Source organism: Lepidochelys kempii, chromosome 8 (assembly GCF_965140265.1).
Source record: "Lepidochelys kempii isolate rLepKem1 chromosome 8, rLepKem1.hap2, whole genome shotgun sequence".
Lineage (NCBI taxonomy): Eukaryota > Metazoa > Chordata > Testudines > Cheloniidae > Lepidochelys > Lepidochelys kempii.
In genome coordinates this window covers 52,723,314-52,748,297 of record NC_133263.1, presented here as the reverse complement: position 1 = coordinate 52,748,297, position 24,984 = coordinate 52,723,314, and the positions used below count along the sequence as shown (strand labels likewise).

Sequence of the window (24,984 nt, the reverse complement as noted above, 5' to 3'; positions counted from 1 at the left end):
GATAAATCGACCCGAGCGCTCTCCCGTCAACTCCTGTACAGTACTCCGCCGCCGCGAGTTATTGTTATTTTTCTTTTTTTTGCCAAGCACGTATAGTTGAATTTGCATAAGTTAAATGTACGTATGATGCGACTCCACTGTATAGCAAGATGGTGCAGCTAAGGGGTCCTGAGCTGGGGGGAAGTGGCTGGAGCCCCTCTATTGTTGGTTTATAAGTGGCTGGAAAAAGCATTCATGTAACTCAGCAGGGTGTGTCCCTGCTGTAAATGTTTGTGTGAGTGCAAGACTGGGAGAGGTCTGCAACTTGTCACAGCATCACAATGAGAGAGGGAGCCCAGTCTGGATAGACAGAGAGCTCAGCAGTATCCCAGTTTCAGGCTGCACCCCAGGGAAGTACTTCACACCCACCCCCTAGGCTCTTCCACAGAGACGAGAGAAGACACAGGCAGAAGTGGAGAGCAAGGAAGTACTGCTGGTCTCCAGTGCTCTGGTGAATGTCCTCAGACAACCCCTGTGAAATACATATTCAATCGTCTGCTGTTTCTGAGAGTTGCACACAGTGGCAGGGGAAAGGAAAATTTTGTAAACAGAAAAAAAAACTGGTGGGGGATACATTGCTGATATAGCATACCAAACAACCTTTAGGACATTTTGTGCAACTGACCAGAGTTCAAGTCAACAGGTTGCCTTTAAACTACATCCTTTTTCACCCGTCTAGACATAACTAATCTCTGAACATACACATCTAGAAAGAAGCCTATGTCAAGAGTACTACTAGTCACCTGGTTTGGAATCTGGGCTTGATGACCTGGTTAGCTTTTGAACCTTGCGCACTGGTCTAGTTGCTTTCTTCTCCTTGCTTTTCTCAGGGGGTTTCTCTTTCCCTGTTGAATCCTCTGAAAAGCAGATAGTATGTGTGAACTGTTAGTTGATACCCCATGGGAAGGAAAAATAAAACTCAGAAGCAAACTTGCTTCAGCATTTACCTCGATAAAGTGGGGATTAGTCAGAGAACTGCAGCATGATCACTCTCTAGGTCATACCCACTACCTTAGAATACAGCATCTGCTATAGAAAGAGCTAGGTAGAATTCTACTGCTACTCCAAGGCCCACAGATTAGACTCCACAATGCATTGCTTAGGCTTATCCTTATAGCTTTGCCCAAACTCACTCAGAATGAACATTTTGCCTCAAGCACTGTTTACATAAATACTAGAAAATTGCAAAGCCATAAGTATGCACAAATAACGGCTGTAACAGATCCTTAGAAAGTTCATTTTGGGAGTTAGAAGTCACGGTAATAGTTTGGCATATCTGAGCTAATGTTGCTTTTTTAATCTACTAAATGACAAAGTAAGTTTTACAAAGTACATATTAATGCTCCACCTGAATGGGCTATGTCTAGCTCCTTCATTGTTGAATACATGACCCTCTTCCTTTACATTATGAATGCTAGCACATTTAGTCCTTGGCTCCCAACCAATCCATCAAAATGTGATAGACTAAATAGCTGAGCATTGTACTTTCTGCAATTGTGCCTGCAGAATTTGCCACAAAATACACCCACTGGGTATGTCTACACTGCAGTTAAACACCCACTGCTGGCCCAGGTCAGCTGACTCTGGCTCACGGGCGAACATCTACACTGCAATTTTACAGCCCCACAGCCTGAGCCTGAGTCAGCTGACCCAGACCAGCCATTGGTCTTTGCTATGTAGACATATCCACTGATTCAGAACTGTTCTGCATCATTTAAGCTTTCATTTAAAAAAAAAAATGACTTAAACCTTAGCCCTTATGGCTACAAAGAAAGCATTCAAAAAGTGAACCAAATGTGAGTCAGTGCATTGTTACCAATGGGCTTGTGTAAACTAAGATAAATATGGTATTTTAAAATTAATTTAGCTAAAGTGTGTTAACACATTCTTTTAAAACTCTAGCGTAGACAGGACAAGTTTTATTTTCACATGTGTTTAGCTGATAGAGATAAACCCAAGGGTGGGATTCAGAATCAACATTCCCACCGAGTAGGATTCACTATCACAATTAAAAAAACAAATCAAGAGATTCTGTATTAGTTGTATTAATTTTCATAATTAAAGAAAACCCTCAATTTCTAAGAGACATGTTCTTGAAGATGCTGCAGAATTTTCAGGTATGCTGCTGATTTCAGTACCAGATTGGAAAAGAATTTAGGTCCAGCTGACCATATAGTACATGGTGAACATATCTACATTACATTTTCTGTCCATGTGTTCACTTTTAATAGAACAACCTCAATATATATTTACAGTATGTACTGTGTATGACTATAGATTGGTTACTTGCAATCAGCTATTTGATACGATCTTTTCAACTGAAGGAGATTATTCCAGACAGCTGGTGTACACATGACATCAGGAGCAGCATATGGCCAAACCTGCATACAACTCATTCCTCTTACTGAAATGTGTCCCCTGGAAAATGTGAGAAATGGGCTACATGTCTGTTTAATTGAGACAACTCTGTTTATATTAAACTTTTAAAGAAACACTGGATTTCTAGAAAAAAAGATGGTAAGTTAAACATAAGATATCTATAAACATTAGAGTAATCTGAATAAAAACCCTGCGCAAAAACAGGAGTAGTCTATTTTTTGTCAAGGTCCAAATTTCTTGGTCAAGGTATAGTCACAGTCCAGACTCCAGAGAAGAAAGTAAAAAACCCAACAACAATAAAAATAAGTAAATAAAAGGATTTCGGAATCCGTTCAAAAGTGTCTGGTGATCCGGATTTGGCCCGCGGTCCACCATTGACTATCCCGGGCTATAACTTCAGCAAAGGAAGCAAAATGGCTTTAAGACAACTTTGTGGCTCCCCAGTCAAGGTACTAGTCAAGAGCAGGTCCAGTCCCTGGTGAAATTTTGAACCACCTCAGGGCAGCTCTAAATTGCACCCAGCTTCCCAAAGCCCCTAGAGGCAATTCCAGCAGCAAAGGATCACTGGCAGAACTGTGACCCAAGCCATAATTCCTTCACCAAGGGCCATGAGGAGGGTGGGTCTACCTCTAAATGGGGATTATCGTTACTCTAGAAAAATCACTAGGAGACTGATCTGCCAGGTTTACAGCTGCTTTGGACTGCCAGAGTGCCACAAGTAATCAGAAGGGCACCAAAGATTTGGAACTTCATCAACCCATAAAATACAACCTGCAAGTCAGAAGGAGAAGTTTAATTCTACAGAAAGGTAAAAGAAATAGGTTTGGTTACTCAAGATAAATCTTTTAAGTGGTGTCAATGTAGTGAAGGTGACAGAGCCAGAAATCTGAAGATTATATTACCATGCAGACATTTTTAATTGCTTGTATGCTATTTAGCATGTGTCTGATTCTGCTGGCAGAATGACAACAAGCATCGTACAAGTTAGTTAGAAAAACCTCACATCATTATCATCATCCGAGGACAGCAGTCATCCGCTGTGGGATATTGTGAAGGTACATCTAACGAAAGTTTCTAGTGGACATTTCCAAAAATCTAGGGTAACAAATGTGAATTTGAGTGCAAAGGTCAAGAGCAGATAGATAACACATAGCTAAGGAGAATTCCACAAGATTTTAGAACAGAGCTGGGAAAAGCTAAGTTTTGCTTACAGCTCTCAAAGTGCCCCCAACTGATTTTGTAAAGAGTTTAGATTGTCTTCTTGTTCTGATTTTTGAATACATTAAGAGAAAAAAATAATAATTACATTAAATAATTTGGAAATTCATTAAAGAACAGGCTTAGTGATAAAAGACCTTTGAATTTTAGAAACTGAACAGTCTCTCACAGGCAAAATGGATCTTTAACACTTATATAACAAAGCCATAAAAGTCCAGAGTTTGTGCAAAATTCTCCAGTTATTTTTTGTTGGGAGACATTTGCAGGATAATTTATGTGATCTCAGCATATTTTTAAAACAAGGCACCCAAAAAAAAAGAAATGACAATATTTCTAGATCTACTCTCAATAGTGTTAATAACCCCATGTCAGAACCACAGCTTACTTTATTCTGATACTAAGAAATCCCAAATTTAACTGGAAGAGAATGCATAAGAAGTGAATGTCTGTGTGTGTGTCTGGAGGGGAAGGTGTTATCAAATGATTGTTGTATAGGCGTAACATTTTGGAGCTTTGAGAAGGACTATGCTTAAAATGACCATTTCTGAAGAGAGACGGTATCTACTGGGACACGTGTTGAATCCTTTAAACATCTTAAATGGATGAAAGATGTAAACAATCTTTTTGACAAGTAAAAGTGACAACAATATTTCAAAAAGCACATAATTCTATAAATTATTCAAATGCAAGCTTGTTTGAACTAAAAACCACTTAAATTAGGAGCCTTCAAGGCTCCTGGTGAAGTTACAAATATAGCAGAACATACATATGTGGACCATTGAAAGCTTGTTTTGACTGGGTAATTTTGATAAAAATAGATAGTTGTTCTTTCTGGACATTTTTGCGAGGATCACTTGTCAAATTCCTCAGCTTGGCAGCAAGTTCTGAGTGTGAAGGAAGACATCATGATCACCATTACTTCAGCCACCATCACTAACACTGGGGCCCAAAGATTTACTATTACACCGTTGGTCCTTTTTCCTTGGCCTGAAATATGTTCTGACCAGATAACAACAGGTATTTGGACAACATTTTATCCTTGGTATTATCCAAGCACCTCCCGAGATGAAAGCCTAAGATCCTCATTACACCCTCTTAGGGTGTCCATTTCCATTGCCACTTTATTCCTCCCATCTCCTCTTTTTCTTTGGCTTAGTGAATCAGAAGCTATTTAATTGTATCATTTTTCTGTAGCCAGTCTGGCAAACTAAAAAGCAGCCTTATCTCAGTAAAAATATCCTACAGACCAGCCAGAGGAAAGTAAGGACAATCAACAACAGCCAAACATTTTTCAGAGCAAGAGGAGTAAAGCCAAGGACTTGGAGTGACTAAATGGGCATGTGCTATACTTGTGGTCTTTCAGCAACTGAACGGTAAGCAAAGCCAAGCTACATTTTAGCATCTTTGATTACTGTTTTCTTTTTGTCCTTTGTATGCATTTGTCTTATGAAACAGCATTTGCTTTAACAAAACCTGAGTACTATCGCTAAAATTGATCCCCTGCCACAACAAGGACATTTAATGCCATTAAAAAGACTATCAAGCAAAGGTTTTTTTCTCTACACAAAGAAAGGGAATAAGGGATATTACTGAAAACAATTCACTTGCATTGAGTTTTGAACATTTTCATTGTTTCCCTCCCCGCTTTTTTGAGTGTTGTAATACAGCATGGCCAGAAGGCAGCAGGAGAGTGATATAGGAGACATATGTAAGTCCCAGGATAAGGAGAAGCCTTATTCCCTGTAGAGGGAAGAAAGGTTTCTATAGATTAATTAAAAGCACCTGAAGCCAGTCACCTGATAAAAACCCCCTGCTTCCATCAGCCAGGGGAAGGAGTTGGAGCAGAGTGCAGTTTGGAGAAGTGCCATGGCTGGCTAGAAGACCAAGACCTTAGATAAAGAGACACCCGGCTTGTGCAGAGAGAGGGCAGGAAGTCCCACAAGGTGAAGAGTAGGAGAGGGAAGTAGCCCAGGGGAAGGAAGCCCTAGTTCAAGTGGTTTGCCACTATCCCTAGGGCCCCTGGGCTGGGACCCGGAGTAGAGGGCGTGCCCGGGTCCCTCTCTCTCCACTACCCTTCTCTGGGTTACTAGTGGGACAGTAGAACAAGAGGAGGAAGCGTGGAACCCATCATAATCGTGCCAGCAATTTGCCACAGTGTATTTAATAAACACGTAAAGAAAAAGGTTCATTTGGTAGTGTAAAATAAGCAAAGCCAAGCCCTTGCAAAAAACTCATAACCCTGAAATCAAATTACTGTTAACAAAGCAGCAGTAAAGAAACAGACAAGTAAATTATAAAATCCTCAAGATCCTATCTAATCCTCACAACAGACAAAACTGATGTAGGAGTGCTGTAAGGAAAAAAAATCATGGTACATCATGACAATGTTTTTTTCCTTTCCTGCTAGTTCACTTTTTTTGTCTCCCTTCTTTAGGGAAGAGTTACATAGCAACATATGATCGTGGGAAGAGTTACCCTGGCACACTTCTTTCTGGAAAAACTTTTCCACTCCTCCTCCTCTTTTGAAAGTTGGATACAGCTGAACTTTCTGTTTCTCTTGAGCTGAGGGAGAAGCACCATGAGACTTCTCGTGTATTAATACCTGGTTTGATTTAATTTACCCCTTATAAGGGAAACTGGGATAAAAGTTGTCAAGACAACCAAAGTCACTTTTTGGGTACTGATGTATCTGTACCATCCAGTGATCATGTCATATGCTAATCAAAAGACTTTCCACTCCTAACAGTTTAGGAGAAGTTAAGCTACCTCATAATACATGTACCCTCTATCTCCTGCAGCCAGAGAGGCACACACTTTACCACAACAGGCCACGTATTGCACCTTAAATATGCAGCTCCTAGGATTCAAGCCTTCTATCACCCCCTTTACTATGGCTACCCACTCCACCACAACACACTACGACACAAAACATCTCCGCAACTAATTTGGGGAGTGAGTAATTTGATAAAAAGGTGCGTAGAAGGGGCAGAATTAAAGCTGTGCCACATAGTGGTAGTAGTTGTGGTAACCCAAAGGTGTGCATTTGTTAGAACTGTCTGCATTTTGTCAAATGAAAAATTTTCCCACTAAAAAGTGGGGTCTCATCAAGAACGATTTTATTGTGGGAAAAGACCTGATGAAATTTTTCAATGGGAAATTTCAAAATTAAATGAAATATTGTTCCATTTCAATCTGCAAAATCTTCCAATACAAAATAAAACAATCATTTGACTTATTTAAAAAAATCCTGTTAGTTAAAAATGTTTTGCGGGGGTGGGGGGAAGTTTTTTCAACCACTTCTAGTGCTTGTGGATGGAGTACAGCAGAGGTTCTCAAACTGGGAGGCATGGAATGTATTCTGGTGTGGGTGGCAGGCAGGCAGCGAAAGAGAAGCTTTAGGGAAAATAAAAGCGTACTGCGCACATTTTATGCTGCCCTCTGCCTTGCCTTCAGAACTGGGCAGCCGAAGAGTGGCGACTGCTGGCTAGGTACCCAAAACGGCAGCATCTCACTTAAAATTTACATTACTATATACTTAAATGGCTATGTTTGAATCAATGCCGAACTGTTTCTAATATTTAGCAAGAGTTGCATTTTTTTTTTATTGGTATATTTACTTGTGTGGCAGGGGGGCATAAACTACTACAGACACAAAGAATGGTGTGATCAAATAAGTTTAAGAAACACTGGAATACAGCATATGCTCTATTAGGTAGCTCAACTTTTCACTTGCCATGGGTTTGTGTCAGTTAAGTTGTGTGTGTAGCAACCCTAGCTGCTTCTCAGAGAAACCTGTGTGTATTAATAAGCTTAGATCTGCTTCTCACCTGTTAATTGGAGTGCTATATCGCGATACAACTCCCTACTGATGTTATGAAATTCCTCTTCATGCCACACCTTTCCATCAGGAGTGCGAATCTTTGTCTCAGCAGGATTGAAACCTACGATAAACAAAGTTTTATCTAGATCTTGCAGAACACTTTAAAAACCTTGAGAAAAAAATTGTGCTATTAGGCTATGTCTACACTACAGAGTTTTGCTGACAAAACAGTGGAGGTGTACACACTGAAATGCTCCTCCCGCTGATGTAACTCCCCTGCTATGCCAACATAATAAAACCACCTCAATGGGAGTTATAGAGCTTATGTCAGTGTAGTTAGATCTACGTAGACATTGTGTTTCTTTCATTGGATTTTGGCTGTCATTCTTGTCAGTTTCACGGCTCCAAATTGACAAGAAAGCCAACTCCTGGTTCCTGAGCTGGGCTGCTGTCCTGTCTCTGCTTCAAGCCGGGGTGCCACATGTAAACAACACAAGATAGAGAGTCTACATACCTTTATATGTCGGAGCAGGGGGTGCAACTGCCACTTTTCTGACTTTCGGCGTCACTGCATTCTCCACATTTGTTACCACTACAGGCTGCTCGGCATATCCCAGAAGTTGTCCCTTGCTGCCTAATTCTTCCGAATGCTCCCATTGCTTCCTAATCCGCTCTTTCAGCTTCTCCAATTTAGCATCATGCAATTTAGCATCATGCTGCCTCCGTTTTAAGATTTCCAGCCTGTGGGCACTGGAAGTACTAGTGGAGGAAAGAGAAGATTCTGCCAGCCTTATCCCTTTCAGTTCAGCATCCTGGGCTGTGCTACTAAAAGCAGTTTTAGTGCTGCTCTCATCTCTTCTGGACCCATTAGTCTTTTCCTCCTCTGATCTTGTAGGGGTTACAGCTTTAAAAAGAGACTCAATGTTCTGCAAAGCATCAATTGCTGGTCGGTCATTCAAATACCTAACAACTGTGTCATCTGCAGCAGAAGAACGTGGGCTTTCAAAATTTCTGTTATGTAAGTCACTTTCACTCCTGTCATGTATCATACAGCTCATTCCTTCAGTCTTATCCTGTGCTTCATTATGGTCTAAACCAGACAGCAAACATTTCGTCTCCAATGGACTAGCACTTTGATAAGACGGTGCACCATAAGTCTCCCTACCATAAAAGAAAGTCAGCATTAGAAACACAACAGTAAAAACAACACAAACTAGGTTTGAAATAACTCTGTAGTCATTATCACCTACATGAAGTATACATTGTGAATGCCTGTGAGATTCTTAAATCAGAGAGAATGCTATTCAGGGTGTAAAAATCTACCAATTTTAACATTTGTGACCATCATTTATGCTGCCTAAACTATAGTGGTGGGCATAACAATGATTTCAACATTTGCTGAGATAAACTAGCTTTTACACACACCAGAAAACCTCTGAAAAGTATGGATTTCTAGGTGCCATTCAACATTACCTATTAGATGACTCATGGAAACAGTTACTTTGTTTATTACAATGGGCACTTAATGTTACCTAATATAACGAAGGTTGCAAAAGTTTAAATTATGTCCCTGTTTTTATATGCTCACTACTTTTCAAATGTTTCCCCATTTCAGCTGAAATTTTCTATACTTAGTTTCTGCCTTGAAGGTGATTCCCCTCCACCCCCCGGAAAGTTTGAGCAAAATCCTTTCAGTGCTTAAGTTTGGCAAGAGTGAAAAAATGCGTGCACAGTTCCTTAAGTTAGCACTACTTATTTCAGAAAATGTATATAGTAGACAATGGAGCTTCTAAGTTGCAGAGAAAGGAACTTGAATCTGACATGTGTGCACAGCATAGACAAACTGATGAGAAAGGAACTTAGACTGAATTGGGGGTAGAGCAGTGAACTTAACAAGGTTCATTAATAGAGGTCATCAGCTCAGCAAGCTAATTACCTCCCAATATCTTCCTTCCCATCAGTTCTCTCTCTTTTTAAAAACCCAACAACTGTTAATCGAATGTTAACAGTTTGCAGTATCAAGCAATCAGAAGTAAGAAAATTCCAAAAGATAAGGCTGTTTTGGAAACTGACTGACAAAATTTCTTATATTAAGTGTTTTAATGCAAATGTGCAGAATCGGGGATTGTAACACCTACCGATTCAGGGCATGTATAGGTTTTGGCCAAACAAGTGAACTGAGTAGGCAAAGCAGTTTTCAGCACCTTTCCTGGAAGAGAAGGAGGGAGACTGGGAACAGAGTGGCCCAAGCACTACAGCACATTTTACAGAAAGAAGGAATTAGAACAGCTGGAGCTGCTACATTTTTATAGGAGGGTGGAAGAGTGAGAAGTAGAGTGGACCACAGCTTCTCATGCCTTAAAAGAAAGGGAGATGGAATCCAGGTACAGAGAGGACTCAAGTGATAAAAGGGTTCTGCAAGGCTGAGGGCCTCCTCTGCACCCAGGAAGGTAAATGCCATCTCTTTGGGCAGCATGCTGAGAGCAGACAGCCTGGAAAGAGATGGGGTAGAAATGATTCAAACTATAGAATAACAGAACTGGAAGGGACCTTGAGAGGTCTTTTAGTCCAGTCCCCTGCACTCAAAGCAGGGCCAAGTATTATCTAGACCATCCCCGACAGGTGCTTGTCTAATGTGCTCTTAAAAACCTTCAGTGATGGAGATTCCACAATCTCCCTTGGCAGTTTGTTCCAGTGCTTAACTACCAGGACAGTTTCCGAATATGCAACCTACCCCTCCCTTACCGCAATTTAAGCACGTTGCTTCTTCTCCTATCCTCAGAGATTAACAAAAACAATTTTTCTCCTTCCTCCTTGTAACAACCTTTTATGTGTTTGAAAAATGTTGTCATGTCGCCTTTACCCCAGACTAAACAAACCCAACTTTTTCAGTCTTCCCTCATACATCATGTTTTCTAGACCTTTAAATCACATTGTTGCTCTCCTCTGGACTTCCTCCAATTTCCTGAAACATGGCGCTCAGAACTGGACACAATATTCCAGTTGAGACCTAATCAGCATGGAGTAGAGCGGAAGAATTACTTCCCGTGTCTTGCTTACAACACTCCTGCTAATACCTCCCAGAATGACATTTGCTTTTTTTGCAAGTGTTACACTGTTGACGCATATTCAGCTTGTGATCCACTATGACCCCAGATCCCTTTCCACAGTACTCCTTCCTAGGCAGTCATTTCCCATTTTGTATGTGTGCAAATGATTGTTCCTTCCTAAGTGGAGTACTTTGCACTTGTCCTTATTGATTTTCATCCAATTTACTTCAGACCATTTTTCCAGCTTGTCCAGATCATTTTGAAATTTAATCCTATCCTCCAAAGCACTTGCAACCCCATTCCAGCTTAGTATCATCTGCAAACTTTATAAGGTCTGGTCTACACTAGGAGTTGAGGTCGAATTTAGCAGCCTTAAATCGATTTAACCCTGCATGCGTCCACACAACGAAGCCCCCCCCCCCTTTTTTTTTTTTAAACTTAAAGTGCTCTTGAAATTGATTTCCTTACTCCACCCCCGACAAGGGGATTAGCGCTGAAATCGGCCTTGCTGGGTCAAATTTGGGGTAGCGTGGACACAATTCGACGGTATTGGCCTCCAGGAGCTACCCCAGAGTGCTCCATTGTGACCGCTCTGGACAGCACTCTCAACTCCGATGCACTGGCCAGGTAGACAGGAAAAGGCCCACAAACTTTTGAATCGCATTTCCTGTTTGGCCAGCGTGGCAAGCTGCAGGCACGTGCAGAGGTGACCATGCAGAGCTCATCAGCAGAGGTGACCATGATGGAGTCCCAGAATCGCAAAAGAGCTCCAGCATGGACTGAATGGGAGGTACAGGATCTGATCGCTATATGGGGAGAGGAATCCATGCTATCAGAACTCCGTTCCAGTTTTCGAAATCCCAAAACATTTGTAAAAATCTTCAGGGCATGAAGGGCAGAGGCCATAACAGGAACCCAAAGCAGTGCCGCATGAAACTTAAAGAGCTCAGGCAAGCCTACCAGAAAACCAGAGAGGCAAACGGCCGCTCCGGGTCAGAGCCCCAAACATGCCGCTTCTATGATGAGCTGCATACCATTTTAGGGGGATCAGCCACCACTACCCCAACCATGTGCTTTGACTCCATCAATGGAGTAGGAGGAAACACAGAAGCAGGTTTTGGGGATGAGGAAGATGAGGAGGAGGAGGTTGAAGACAGCTCACAGCAAGCAAGCGGAGAAACCAGTTTTCCCGACAGCCAGGAACTGTTTCTTACCCTGGACCTGGAGCCAGTACCCCCCAAACCCACCCAAGGCTGCCTCCTGGACCTGCGAGGTGGAGAAGGGACCTCTGGTGAGGGTACCTTTTTAAACAGTATACATGGTTTAAAAGCAAGCGTGTTTAATGATTAATTTGCCCTGGCAATTGCGGCCAGTGCAGCTACTGGAAAAGTCTGTTAACGTGTCTGGGGATGCAGTGGAAATCCTCCAGGGACATCTCCATAAAGCTCTCCTGGATGTACTCCCAAAGCCTTTGCAAAAGGTTTCTGGGGAGGGCAGCCTTTTTCCATCCACCATGGTAGGACACTTTACCACGCCAGGCCAGTAGCACGTAGTCGGGAATCATTGCAGAACAAAGCATTGCAGCATATGTTTCCTGGCGTTCAAACATCATCAGTTCTTTCTCTCTCTGTGTTATCCTCAGGAGAGTGATATTATTCATGGTCACCTGGTTGAAATAGGGTGCTGTCTCTTAAGGGGACATTCAGAGATACCTGTTCCTTCTGGGCTGTTTGCCTGTTGCTGAACAGAAATGTTCCCTGCTGTTAGCCACGCAGTGGGAGCAGGGGGGAGGGGTTAACCATGTGGTGAGGGGAGGCAAAATGTGACCTTGTAACGAAAGCACATGTGCTATGTATGTAATGTTAACAGCAAGGTTTACTGTGAAAGAGTGTACCCATTGTTCTAATAAAATGTGTCTTTTTAAATACCACTGTCCCTTTTTTTTGTCCACCAGTGGCATGTGTTTCAAGGACCACAGGAACTTCTCCTTCCCAGAGGACAGCAAAGATTAGAAGGCGAAAAAACGCAGTCACGATGAAATCTTCTCTGACCTCATGCTATGCTCCCACACTGACAGAGCACAGACGAATGCGTGGAGGCAGACAATGTCAGAGTGCAGGAAAGCACAACATGAACGCGAGGAGAGGTGGCAGGCTTAAGAGGATAGGTGGCGGAAGAGTGATGACAGGAGGCAGGATTCAATGTTCAATGCTGAGGCTGCTGGAGGATCAAACTAATATGCTCCAGCATATGGCTGAGCTGCAGGAAAGGCAGCTGGAGCACAGAACGCCGCTACAGCCCCTGTGTAACCAACCGCCTCCTCCCCAAGTTCCATAGCCTCCTCACCCAAACGCCCGAGAACGCGGTGGGGGGGCCCTCCAGCCACCCAGCCACTCCACCCCAGAGGATTGCCCAAGCAACAGAAGGCTGGCATTCAATAAGTTTTAAATTTTTTTAAGTTTTAAAGTGCAGTGTGGCTTTGTCCTTCCCTCCTCCCGCACCCCTCCCAGGCTACCTTGGCAGTTATCCCCCTATTTGTGTGATGAATTAATAAAAAATGTATGAATGTGAAGCAACAATGACTTTATTGCCTCTGCAAGCGGTGATCGAAGGGGGGAGGGGAGGGTGGTTAGCTTACAGGGAAGTAGAGTGAACCAAGGCGGGGGGTTTCATCAAGGAGAAACAAACAGAACTTTCACACTGTAGCCTGGCCAGTCATGAAACTGGTTTTCAAAGCTTCTCTGATGCGCAGCCCGCCCTGCTGTGCTCTTCTAATAGCACTGATGTCTGGCTATGCGAAACTGGTCGCCAGGCGATTTGCCTCGACCTCCCACCCCGCCATAAACATCTCCCTTACTCTCACAGATATTGTGGAGCGCACAGCAAGCAGCAATTACAATTGGAATATTGGTTACACTGAGATCTAACCTAGTCAGTAAACTGCGCCAGTGCACTTTTGAACAGCCAAATGCACTCCACCATTCTGCACTTGCTCAGCCTATAGTTAAACTGCTCCTTATGACTGTCCAGGCTGCCTGTGTACAGCTTCATGAGCCATGGCATTAAGGGGTAGGCTGGGTTCCCAAGGACAACTATAGGCATTTCAACATCCCCAACAGTAATATTCTGGTCTGGGAAGAAAGTCCCTTCCTGTGTCTTTTGAAATAGACCAGAGTTCCTGAAGATGTGAGCGTCATGTACCTTTCCCAGCGATCCCACAAGGTTGGTGAAACGTCCCTTGTGATCCACCAGTGCTTGCAGCACTGTTGAAAAGTATCCCTTGCGATTTATGTACTCGCTGGCTTGGTGCTCTGGTGCCAAGATAAAGATATGGGTTCCGTCTATGGCCCCACCACAGTAAGGGAATCCCATTGCAGCAAAGCCATCCACTCTGACCTGCACATTTCCCAGACTCACTACCCTTGATATCAGCAGATCTTTGATTGCGTTAGCTACTTGCATCACAGCAGCCCCCACAGCAGATCTGTCCACTCCAAATTGATTCCCAATTGACCGGTAGCTGTCTGGCGTTGCAAGCTTCCACAGGGCTATTGCCATTCGCTTCTCAACTGAGGGCTGCTCTCATCTTCTCATATTCTGGAGCTTCAGGGCAGGGGAAAGCAAGTTACAAAGTTCCATGAAAGTACCCTTACGCATGCGAAAGTTTCGCAGCCACTGGGAATCGTCCCAGACCTGTAACACTATGCAGTCCCACCAGCCTGTGCTTGTTTCCCGGGCCCAGAATCGGCGTTCCACCGCATGAACGTGCCCCATTAGCACCATGATGCCCACATTGCCAGGGCCCATGCTTTGAGAGAAGTCTGTGTCCATGTCCTCATCACTCTCGTCACCGCGCTGACGTTGACTACTCGCCCGGTTTTGCTTTGCCAGGTTCTGGTGCTGCATATACTGCTGGATAATGCGCGTGGGGTTTAATGTGCTCATAATTGCCAAAGTGATCTGAGCGGGCTCCATGCTTGCCGTGGTATGGCGTCTGTGCGGAACGATTGTCTGCCGTTGCTCTGACAGAGGGAGGGGCGACTGACGACATGGCTTACAGGATTGGCTTACAGGAAATTAAAATCAACAAAGGGGGTGGTTTTACCTCAAGGAGAAACAAAAACAACTGTCACACAGAATGGCCCCCTCAAGGATTGAATTCAAAACCCTGGGTTTAGCAGGTCAATGCTCAACCCACTGAGCTATCCCTCCCCCCAGTATTCCAGGCAGGACTGAATCTCCATTAAACTTTTCAAGGTGCCCCTGACAGACCTCACCAAAATGATTGTCGGCCATTGATTTCACGGAGGGAGGGAGGGGAGAGCAAATGAATACAAAACAGATCTGGTCTATTTCTTGTTTTGATCCACTCCATCTATCTTTTACATCTTAGGCTGGCAGCAGACAGAACAGTAGGACTACTAGCCATCCTCATCTTCTGGTTGCTCGCCAGAAGACGGTGCAATACGACTGCCAGCAGGACTCAAAAGAATGACCTGGTCGAGTCACTCCTATTTATGTCCCTGCGCCCATGTCTGCCCAGGCGCTCCTAACTGACCTCTCCGAGGCGGCCAAAAGCACTTAGTACATGATGACGATGGTTATCAGGCCTATTGCACTGTCTGCTGCCACAAGGCAATGAGCTGCTGCCGTGTAGCAATGCAGCACTGCGTCTGCCAGCGCCCAGGAAACATACAGTGACAGTGAGCTGAGCGGGCTCCATGCTTGCTGTGGTATGGCGTCTGCACAGGTAACTCAGGAAAAAGGGCACAAAACGATTGTCTGCCGTTGCTTTCACGGAGGGAGGGAGGGCCTGACGACATGTACCCAGCACCACCCGCGACAATGTTTTTGCCCCATTAGGCATTGGAATCTCAACCCAGAATTCCAATGGGCGGGGGAGACTGCGGGAACTGTGGGATAGCTACCCACAGTGCAACGCTCCAGAAGTCAATGCTAGTCTCGGTACTGTGGAAGCACTCTGCCGAGCTAATGCACTTAATGCACTTAGAGCATTTTGTGTGGGGACACACACAGACTATATAAAAACGATTTCTAAAAAACCAACTTCTATAAATTCGACCTAATTTCGTAGTGTAGACATACCCTTAGTGTACTCTCTATGCCATTATCTAAATCATTAATGAAGATATTGAACAGAACCAGACCCAGGACCAATCCCTATGGGACCCCACTTGATATGCCCTTAATTCAGCTTAATTGTGAACCACTGGTAACTACTCTCTGGAAACAGTTTTCCAATCAATTATGCACCCTTTATCTAGGTTGTATTTCCCTAGTTTGTTTATGAGAAGGTCATACAAGACAGTATCAGAAGTCTTGCTAAAGTCAAGATACATCACATCTACCGCTTCCCCCCATCTACAAGGCTTGTTACCCTGTTAAAGAAAGCTATTAGGTTGGTTTGACACCATTTTTTCTTGACAAATTCATGATGACTGTTACTTATCACTTTATTATCTTCTAGGTGTTTGCAAATTGATTGATTATTTGCTCCATTATCAGAAATTAAGCAGACTGGCCTGTAATTCCCTGGGTTGTCCTTGTTCTCCTTTTTATAGATTGGCACTATATTTGCCCCTTTCCAGTCCTCTAAAATCTCTCCTGGCTTCTATGACTTTTTGAAGATTTGCTGATGGCTCAGTCAGCTCCTTGAGTATTCTAGGATGTATGTGTGCTATGAGGGCAGAATTTATTTATTTAAGGTTTATTCAAGAGGGGTTGAATATGTGCCAATGCATGGCAGGACTACTGAGGTGACACTGTAGATATTTTTCATCTAGGCTAGTAGGCTTAATCCTTGGGCACGTATATGTTCAAGGAAGCTTTTTGAAGCCATGTGCATGACACTGCACACACTCAGCATTTTCTATTTCTCTTTTCCATGTTAAATACAGACCTTCAGGTGCCACATTCTTAGTAATGTATACCATAAAACTATACAGGACATGCAATAGGACAGAATTAACATAATCAGCACAAGCACAACAATTTGAATGCCCTGACTTGAGTACTTGATCTTACAATCTTCACAATGCAAAAAAATAGTCTTTTTCATTTCCTGTACTTTAGATTTCTTTATAGCTAAGTATATTTGAATGAGAAATGATATTAGGTTGATAAGAGTTCATCTACTCCTGTTTTTCCCCCTGTATTTGAAGTCAAATAATTTGATACGCTGCTTTTACAACAAGTGACTGATGTCAAGGAAATAATTATTCCAGATGGAAAACTAACAACAGGAGCAGTTTAAACAGCAAAAGAGCCCCCAGCCTGACAGGTCCAACTCTGCCTCCTATGTAGCCAAGGAGAAAAATCCACAGTTGGAATAAGGAGCCTGCAGGCAAGATAGAATTCTATGTTTGCTTACATTTAATTTCTACTGACATTGAGATAACAATGGTGCTGGGCCCATTATAAATAAAGAGATAAAAGGTCGGACTTTTATAAAACAGCTAGTGGTGGCCTAATTCAACTCTTACCGAAGTCAATTGAAGTTTTACCATTGACTTCAGTGGGATCTGAGTTAGGCAGCGGTTGAGCACTTTTAAAAATCCTACACATCATCAATTTAAACAAGTCATTCATTATGACTAGGGCCAAGGTTTGCCACAAATTGAGAAAAGAAGTAATGAAGGACTTATGGTGAAATGCTACAAACCTCAGAAATCTTAAGTACTAACCAAACTAATTCTGCAGTGACAAGCTTGTTTTAGGTTTCTGGGTACATTGTAATCATTAAGTATTTCTCCCCACCACACGCCTTCCAACTGCCCCCAACCAATATTTTCTTAAAGTCAGCAAGGTTCTCTGCATGTGTGCATGTGAGAGAGACAGACCGAAAGACAGAGTGTTCCCTACAATAGGGTCAGTGATCCCTTGCTGTTCAATACTCTCCTATGCAATTTTCAAGGCGTTTCTTTAAAGACTCCAAGTTTATACAATAGTTTACCAGGTTGTTTGTTGACCTAACAGGGTGCAAAAATTCCACAAGTAAAATGTCAAGGAAATTAAAAAAACTTAAATTACACGAATACATGACTCAACAGCCAAGAAAAACTTTATCATTACTTATGATATTCAAAAATAGATGAAATCTCATGTTCTGTTGGTTATAATAATAATAAAGAGGCTGGTCCACAATCAAAGTCCTCAAAAAAGCAAAGAAAAAAATGTATCAAGATAGAAAACATTCTTTCTACATCACCAATAATATACATTAGAAAAAAGATTTTAAGATGAATCAAAACTAGGAAAAGTTGTTTTAAAAATCTATTGCCACTGCCAAGAAGTTAAGAAATAGCTACTATTTCCCTATTACTTGTAATAATGCTTTGTACTTCCTCTGCTGCCCTTTTCTTTTTTTTTTTTTTTGGGGGGGGGGGAAGGGGGCGGCGGGGTTGGGTTAGCCCATGAAAGCTTATGCTCAAATAAATGTTAGTCTCTGTAGTGAGGCGGTGTGGTTCCCTGCCGCCCCGGAGAGGGACAAGTCCATCCAGAGACGGGGGTGGGCGGAGCTAGGGCACTCTGAGCCCACCCCTCAGAGGGTCAGGCAGGGACCCAGAAGTATAAAGGCTTGCCCTCAGAGCTCACTAGAGGGCCAGTCTCTGGGGAGGCCAGGCACCTCCAGCCTAGCCCGCGACTGGGAAGCCCCTGTGGCCCAAGGTGCATGCCAGTACTGGGCCGACCTGCCCTGTGCCCACTACCCGGAGGAGTTGCCGGACCTGCTCTGTGCTCGCTACCCAGAGGAGTTGCCGGGCCTCCCACTCGCCCGGTACCCCAAGGAACCCATGATGCTGGACCCCCCGGAGGACTCCACCGTGACTCAGGTACCACCAGAGGGGGAGTCAGGAAGTAGCCCAGGGACAGCCGACCCTAGTCTGGCTGTAGCACTGCCAGAGCCCATGTCAGTGTGTTGCGGCCAGGATCCCCACTGACACAGCAGTGGATCTTCTACCGCTGCTAGGGCCCCAGGCTGGGATGCAGTGGAGTGGGAGGGCCTGCGTCCCCCCTGCCACCCAACTCATGGATGGCAGTCTCCCCCTCTCCCAAACCATTTTGAGGCTTGGGCCTACTGTTACGCTCAGCCCTGCCTGAGCTCCTGACTCATTACTGCCCCGCCCTAACCTGGGGCCAGGGCTTACTACTGTTTATATTGCTACTGCTATAGTATTATTGCGCAGCCCTGCCTGAGGGCCTGAGTCATTATTGCCCGGCCCTGACCTAGGGCCCCGGCATAACTGTACTTATTTTCTGCCTCCACAAGAGCCGCAAGGGAAGACTTCTGTGGCCGAAGTAATTCCCCAATCCTCAGCTGTGTGTAGTGAGCCGGTGTGGCTCCCTGCCGCCCTGGAGAGGGTTGAGCCCACAGCTAGCCCCTTTACAGTCTCTAAGGTGCCACAAGTACTCCTGTTCTTTTTTGTGGATACAGACTAAAACAGCTGCTACTCTGAAATCTGCTGGCTTTGCAACAGCAATTTGCAAATCTGCTGGCTTTGCAACAGCAACAGCTGGCTTATTCTGTACACTGTACAGAAAATTAAACTACTGGTAAAGAGTGGCAGCTCTATTAAGGGCAGCCTTTTAAACAAGTTGTCATAGAAAAATAGTAGAAATTTTGGTTTAAATCTTTTAAAGGTAGATTCTAAAAACAGGTAGTAAAAAAAAATCTAGTTATTTCATTGTCATTTTAAAGCACCAATTAATAGTGTGGACAAAATTAAATTACTTCTTAATCACGTTTTCATTTATGTAGGAAGAAAATACCAACAAATTCCCATGAATTAGCTTCTGGGAGATAGGAAGCATACAATAAGGTATTTTCAAACCTGATGACAAGAGCTGACTAGTAATCATTAGGGCTGGAATTTTCAGAACAGTTTAAGTGGGTTAGGAACTGAAGTCCATTAAACCCCTTTAAAAATCCCAGTTAAGATAGCTCCCTGATCTTTAAAAACAAATGTTTTGCCTCAATACCAAGAATGAAATGCTTGGATTTAGTAGACATTAGCAGAAATACAGCACATTATTTTACTATAGGTGATTAGCAGAAGCCGGAGAAGAACAAGAATGCATTTTCAGCAACAAATACAACACTTTAGTGATATTCCAAATATTGGGGGGATTATCACGGAAGTTAAAGACATAAGAGACCTATTGGATCATTGTGTCCATCCTCCAGTAAATGGATGATAAAGCCCCTTACGCAACACATCAGATATTATACTTGTTCAATCAAAAACCAAGAGGTTTTGTTCATTATCCACCTGTTGACAGAAAAAAAACAAACCCAGTCCTGAAGTGTTCATAAGAACATTGGCAACAGCTCTGTTCCAGTTTGTGTATTTCACAGTAAATGTCAGTTCTCTCTTGCACTAACCTGTATGAAGCCAAGGGTTCACGAAATTCCACACGGGTACTCTTTTTCACATTGCTCTCCAGAGTTGTAGCTCGAAGAGGACTGCGGGAGGACTTCTCTTTGCGTGACTTATTTTGGCTTGAGGACCTGGAGGCTGAAGCAGAAACCAAGGAATCCTCTAGGTACCTACCATCTGCAGGAAGAGAAGGCTCATAGGGCTGAGTGGTTTTTAGAATGCAGTTCTCCTTGGGTTCAATTAGTGCTCAAGAATAGCACTTAAGTTCTCACCTTCTCTTCACTAGCAATCTGTTTCAAGATACTAGGAGTAAGCGATAAACACTCAAGCTACACATTGCACTAGTTCTTCATAAAAAATTTCTAAAAGAATATTTAAAAAACCATAATTGGGAATGATTAAGCCCAAGAGAGTTGACTGAATCAGAGAAATAGAGATCCAACAAGTTTTCTTGCTGCTCTGACATGTTAATATAAATCCTATGAGAATGCCAAATGAGTTAAATTACGACTAACGATAGAGGCTGAACAGGGATGAGGAAAACACACACTGTAAATAGGAACACATTTTTTCATAAGTGGTTTGAATTCTAAAAGTAGCATTAGACAATATGATTTTTTCTCCTTTCATGGCCTCGATGTCATGATTACAATCACTTTAAAAATGCAGTATTATAAGGGCATTTATCCTTGAAAGGGAGTGTTGTGAAACTATTACAATGAGTTAACTAGTTCAAGAAATGTTAAAAATTTAGATGGTCACTCCAGTGTAATACTACTGCTGGCGCCAGCCATCAGCATGTGTAGCTGTTAGCGGGAATGCCATAGAAACAAGGTAACAGACTATGGTAAGCAGAAGTTGCAGCAAAGGACCTTTCTAGAGAGTTCCAAATACCATCACCAAATAGGCAGCATGTTTTTTCTTTTTTTTCAGGACAATGTATTCAGAAGAAAGAGAAACCTTGCTCCAACTTTCTCTCAAGTTCATGAACAAAAGAAACTGGGAAAAGAGGATTAAAAAAATGAAAATGATACTACTCAGAAAGACTTCTTCTTACCCTGCCCTATATAATTAATCTTTTAAGTAATACACACCTTTCCTGCTTATTTTCCTGGTAGCACTGGCAGAGGGTTTCTTGGCATCCATGACAGAATCAAATACTACTGTGCTGGTAGGCGCTACCTCCAGTTTGTTCTCAATATGACGCAACTAGAATTTCAAGACACAAAACAATATTCAGGTTCATTTTTTGAATGGTGAGGATACAACTTAAACAAAAAGTACAGAACTCCTCTCACTTTCACAGTAAGAAACAATTACAGGCAAGAACAGCTTTAAAAATCTGGTGGTATAAACTTGTATAGTCTTGTGACCAGAAACATTAGAATATGAAGATTAGTACAAAAAAAGATTATTCAAATTAAGCTCTGTTGACTAAATCTGTTTCCATAAGTGGGTCATTGTCAACAACAGAATTATACAAAATGCCAAAGGTCTTAACACTTGGCCTCATTGAAACATAACCACTAAGAACGAAAACACACTGTACTCTATAATGCTCTACTCTAGAGGGAACATGAAACAGGATTCCACGTATAAAACTGTACCACTTCACTCCCTTATTCAAAGTGAGAGAGGTAATGAACATACAGAAAAATTCCCTAAGGTTGCCAAAGAAATTTAGCATCTTTATTTCACTGTACCCCAGTTTATACAAAATGTAGCATTGCATCCTGAGTATACAGCTTAAATTCACACATCATGGTAGTATTCCATGGTTGGTGCAGTACATATGGAACTATGAAACACATGTATATTGCTTCACCAGCCCCAATCTCTGAATCTCAGTAGGTAAGAAGAGGACAGTTAGTTCCTTTAAAATGACAGAGAGGTATCTCACTCTACAGCTCACACCTGCAGGGATTTAGGAGATTTTCAAATGTAATTAGTGACTTTGAGGGCCCAACTTTGACACTGTAAAGGGGTCTAGATTTTCAGAGGATGGGCATTCATTACTTTCTGAAAAGCACTACCCCTTAAAGTGCCAAAATTAGGCACCCAAAATCACTAGCCACTTTTGAAAAATCTTGACCTTGATATTTACTAGCCCTAACTGAGATTTTCAGGAGCAAGATTCTTTATACTATTCAGTTTGGTGAAAGCTGACATGTAATTTGGCAGCCCTGGATTACTACAGAGCTACCAGTTGGTAGATTATGTGCTTTCTGAGGTTGTAAATTCTTTGGGGAATGGACTGTCTTTTTGTCCTGTTTGTGTACAGTGCCTAACACAAGGGGGTCCTGGCTGATGACTGGGGTTCCTAGGCACTATGATAATACAAAAATAAAAAGGAATATTTAATATTAGTTAAAAGCTTCAATGTAAAGATATCACAAGATTCTAGTTAACATTTACATATTTTTTGCAATAATTAAAAAGAAATTACAAAAACATTTAACACAAGTTACCCATACATTCCTTATACCGGGATGGCCAACCTGTGGCTCTGGAGCCACATGCAACTCTTCAGAAGTTAATGTGTGGCTCCTTGTATAGGCATCGACTCCGGGGCTGGAGCTACAAGAGCAAACTTTCCAGTGCCGGGGGTGCTCACTGCTCAACCACTGGCTCTGCCACAGGCCCTACCCGCACTCCACCCCTTCCTGCCCCCTATCCTGAGCCTGCAGTGTCCGGGCTCCTCTCCCCCACCCCCCAAGCCTCTTGCACCCCACGAAACAGCTGATCAGGAGGTGCTGATTGGCAGGGCTGCCGGTAGGTGGGAGGCACTGGGAGCGGGGTGGGGGAGCTGATGTGGGGGCTGCTGATGTATTACTGTGGCTCTTTGGCAATGTACACTGGTGAATTCTGTCTCCTTCTCAGGCTCAGGTTGGCCACCCCTGCCTTATACCATTCTGATTGATAAAAACAATACTATTAATTGATAATGGTATCAGTTTTATAGTAGCCAAGCAAGACTGATTTTTCATTATCCTCAGTAATGAGCTTCTTGTAGCATTAAGTTACACTGTCAGAATTGCCGTCCAAAGCAGTAAGAACATCCATCATCTTCATGCCCCCAACCACCAACCCCATTTTTTACTTCTGTAACCATCAAACTATGGGGAAAATAAGGCATTCAATAAAACTGAAGTGGCCATTAACTGATTTCAATCCAGAAAAAAAAATATACTTACTGTAGCCTTAGTTTGAGAAAAAGTATCCCAGTCTGTGGTTAGATCTCACAAAACAAAAATAAAAGAATAAAATCAAGTTTCCTATTAATTCAAGTAACACAATGAAACAAAACATTTTAAAACAGCTTTGCATGGCTCACTAACTAATTCCTTTTAATGAATTCATCCCAAACCATGAAACTCCTCTGTGGGGGGTAATTATTAGACAGTGTCATTAGAAAAGAAATATGATTTTCTTTAAAAACTATATTTTTAATCAAAAAAAAAATCAAGTTATTAAGAGTTACATAAGTTAGGCTGAGTTTCCTATTACATCTCCTATTCATCTCCAGAACTCCTATATATTTTAAAAATCTACAGCAAATTCATTACCCATGTGACCACACAAATATCTATGGAGTTTTTCCATTATATCTCATGCTTTGAATTTTGATTTTTTAAACATTATATTTTTATTTATTTATTTTACAAACAGGCTATGAATATATATGGTCAATGGAAGCTCACACTTAGACTGCAAGTTGTCATACATTGGTACTCAAGAGTAACAAGCTATGTTTAAGCTTCACAGGTTACATATACAATACATATAGCCAAGATTTCCAAAGAATGGGTGATAGGTTCATAAGCTTTACTTACTTCAGCTTTATAAGCTAAATTTATAAAAAAAGTTAGCTATCTTCAGAAATCTAGTAATATGCCCAAAATTATTGAAATAGTATTTAAGTATTATCTTTTTCCTTAAAGTAGACTATTTTGTCAAGCACTTTTTTTAAAAAAAAAAAAGTCAACTGTAAGTGTTGCTAAATGTAATTACATGTTACAGTAGTACCCAGAAGCTCCAGTCAGGACCAGGGCCACATTATGCCAGGAACTGTACAAACATACAAAGATCTGGTCACTGCCCTGAAGAGCAACCAATCTAATTTAAGACAAGGTGTAACAACATGAGAGAAAGGGGAAGGGAGGATCTGGAAATAGCAACAGGACACATTTGCTGAGAAATGGTACCTCAATAAAACATCTACAAAATCCTTGAAACCCCTGAATAATATTTCCTTAATTACAGGTCTATAAACTCTGACAAGACATTCACAAGAACTTTTTAGGAGACAATCATAGTCAATTACAATGAGGTATTTCAGCTATCAAATTATAGAGTATATATGATTTTATAGGTCAAATATGCTTGTCATCAACTATAGCAGGGGTCCTCAAGTTTTGTCATAGTGTGGACCACATCTTAACCAAAATCTTATATCACAGACAACCTGCACTCCTGTTTGTGAGCACGCATCGTCCATATGACAACTGCAGTAAATACTTACCTGGAAAAGTAATAATAGGAAATAACAATGTAACTGTTTTTAAACGTAATGTTTTGTCCTTTCTTGACAAAGCTTGCAATTAAGAGCCTGAACATTTATAAAAAAAAGTGTCTGGAAGCAATGAAATGGAGTCAGCACCAGGTGATCTAACAGCTCTCTGGACCACTGTCTGGGAACTGCTGTTCTACAGAAAGTAAGCTGTATGAGATATGGTTTTAGCCTTTGACCCAATTAAAAAAATATATATATCTACAAAATTTACAATATAAAATATTACACTATCTAGGATAAAACTGCTTCTAAAGTAAAGAGATACAACAAAGCAAATCCATACCTCTGAGGGAATCCCTGTTCTGAGTGTGCCTTGGGTTTTGTAAAGGCACCTCCTTCAATTTGTTGTTCCACATCCTGTTAGTTTACCTACAGACAGAAAGATTCACTGAAGGACCAAAAGTATACACAATAAGAGTGAATAAAGATATCTGTTGCCCAAAGAAAATGTTATCTTGATCGACAAGAAATGAAGATGTTTTACCTTCAAATTATATTTTGACACTATAT

At 42.0% G+C, this 24,984-nt stretch overlaps 1 protein-coding gene across 11 annotated transcripts in view; it reads right to left on the bottom strand.

Moving 5' to 3' along the window:
* The window catches only part of CEP350 (centrosomal protein 350), a 141,300-nt gene that overhangs the window by 102,247 nt on the left and 14,069 nt on the right, over window positions 1-24,984 (bottom strand). For 9 of the 11 annotated variants that reach the window (XM_073356555.1, XM_073356564.1, XM_073356565.1 and 6 more), the window contains exons 2-8: window positions 24,758-24,843; window positions 23,096-23,139; window positions 20,996-21,110; window positions 19,907-20,078; window positions 7,971-8,617; window positions 7,464-7,577; window positions 783-896 (exon numbers count right to left, since the gene is read on the bottom strand). In XM_073356555.1, coding sequence (XP_073212656.1) covers window positions 783-896; window positions 7,464-7,577; window positions 7,971-8,617; window positions 19,907-20,078; window positions 20,996-21,110; window positions 23,096-23,139; window positions 24,758-24,830 — 1,279 coding nt within the window. In that variant the 5' untranslated portion in view covers window positions 24,831-24,843. The remainder of the gene's footprint in view (window positions 1-782; window positions 897-7,463; window positions 7,578-7,970; window positions 8,618-19,906; window positions 20,079-20,995; window positions 21,111-23,095; window positions 23,140-24,757; window positions 24,844-24,984) is intronic. The other 2 variants (XM_073356559.1, XM_073356563.1) reach the window with 2 other exon arrangements.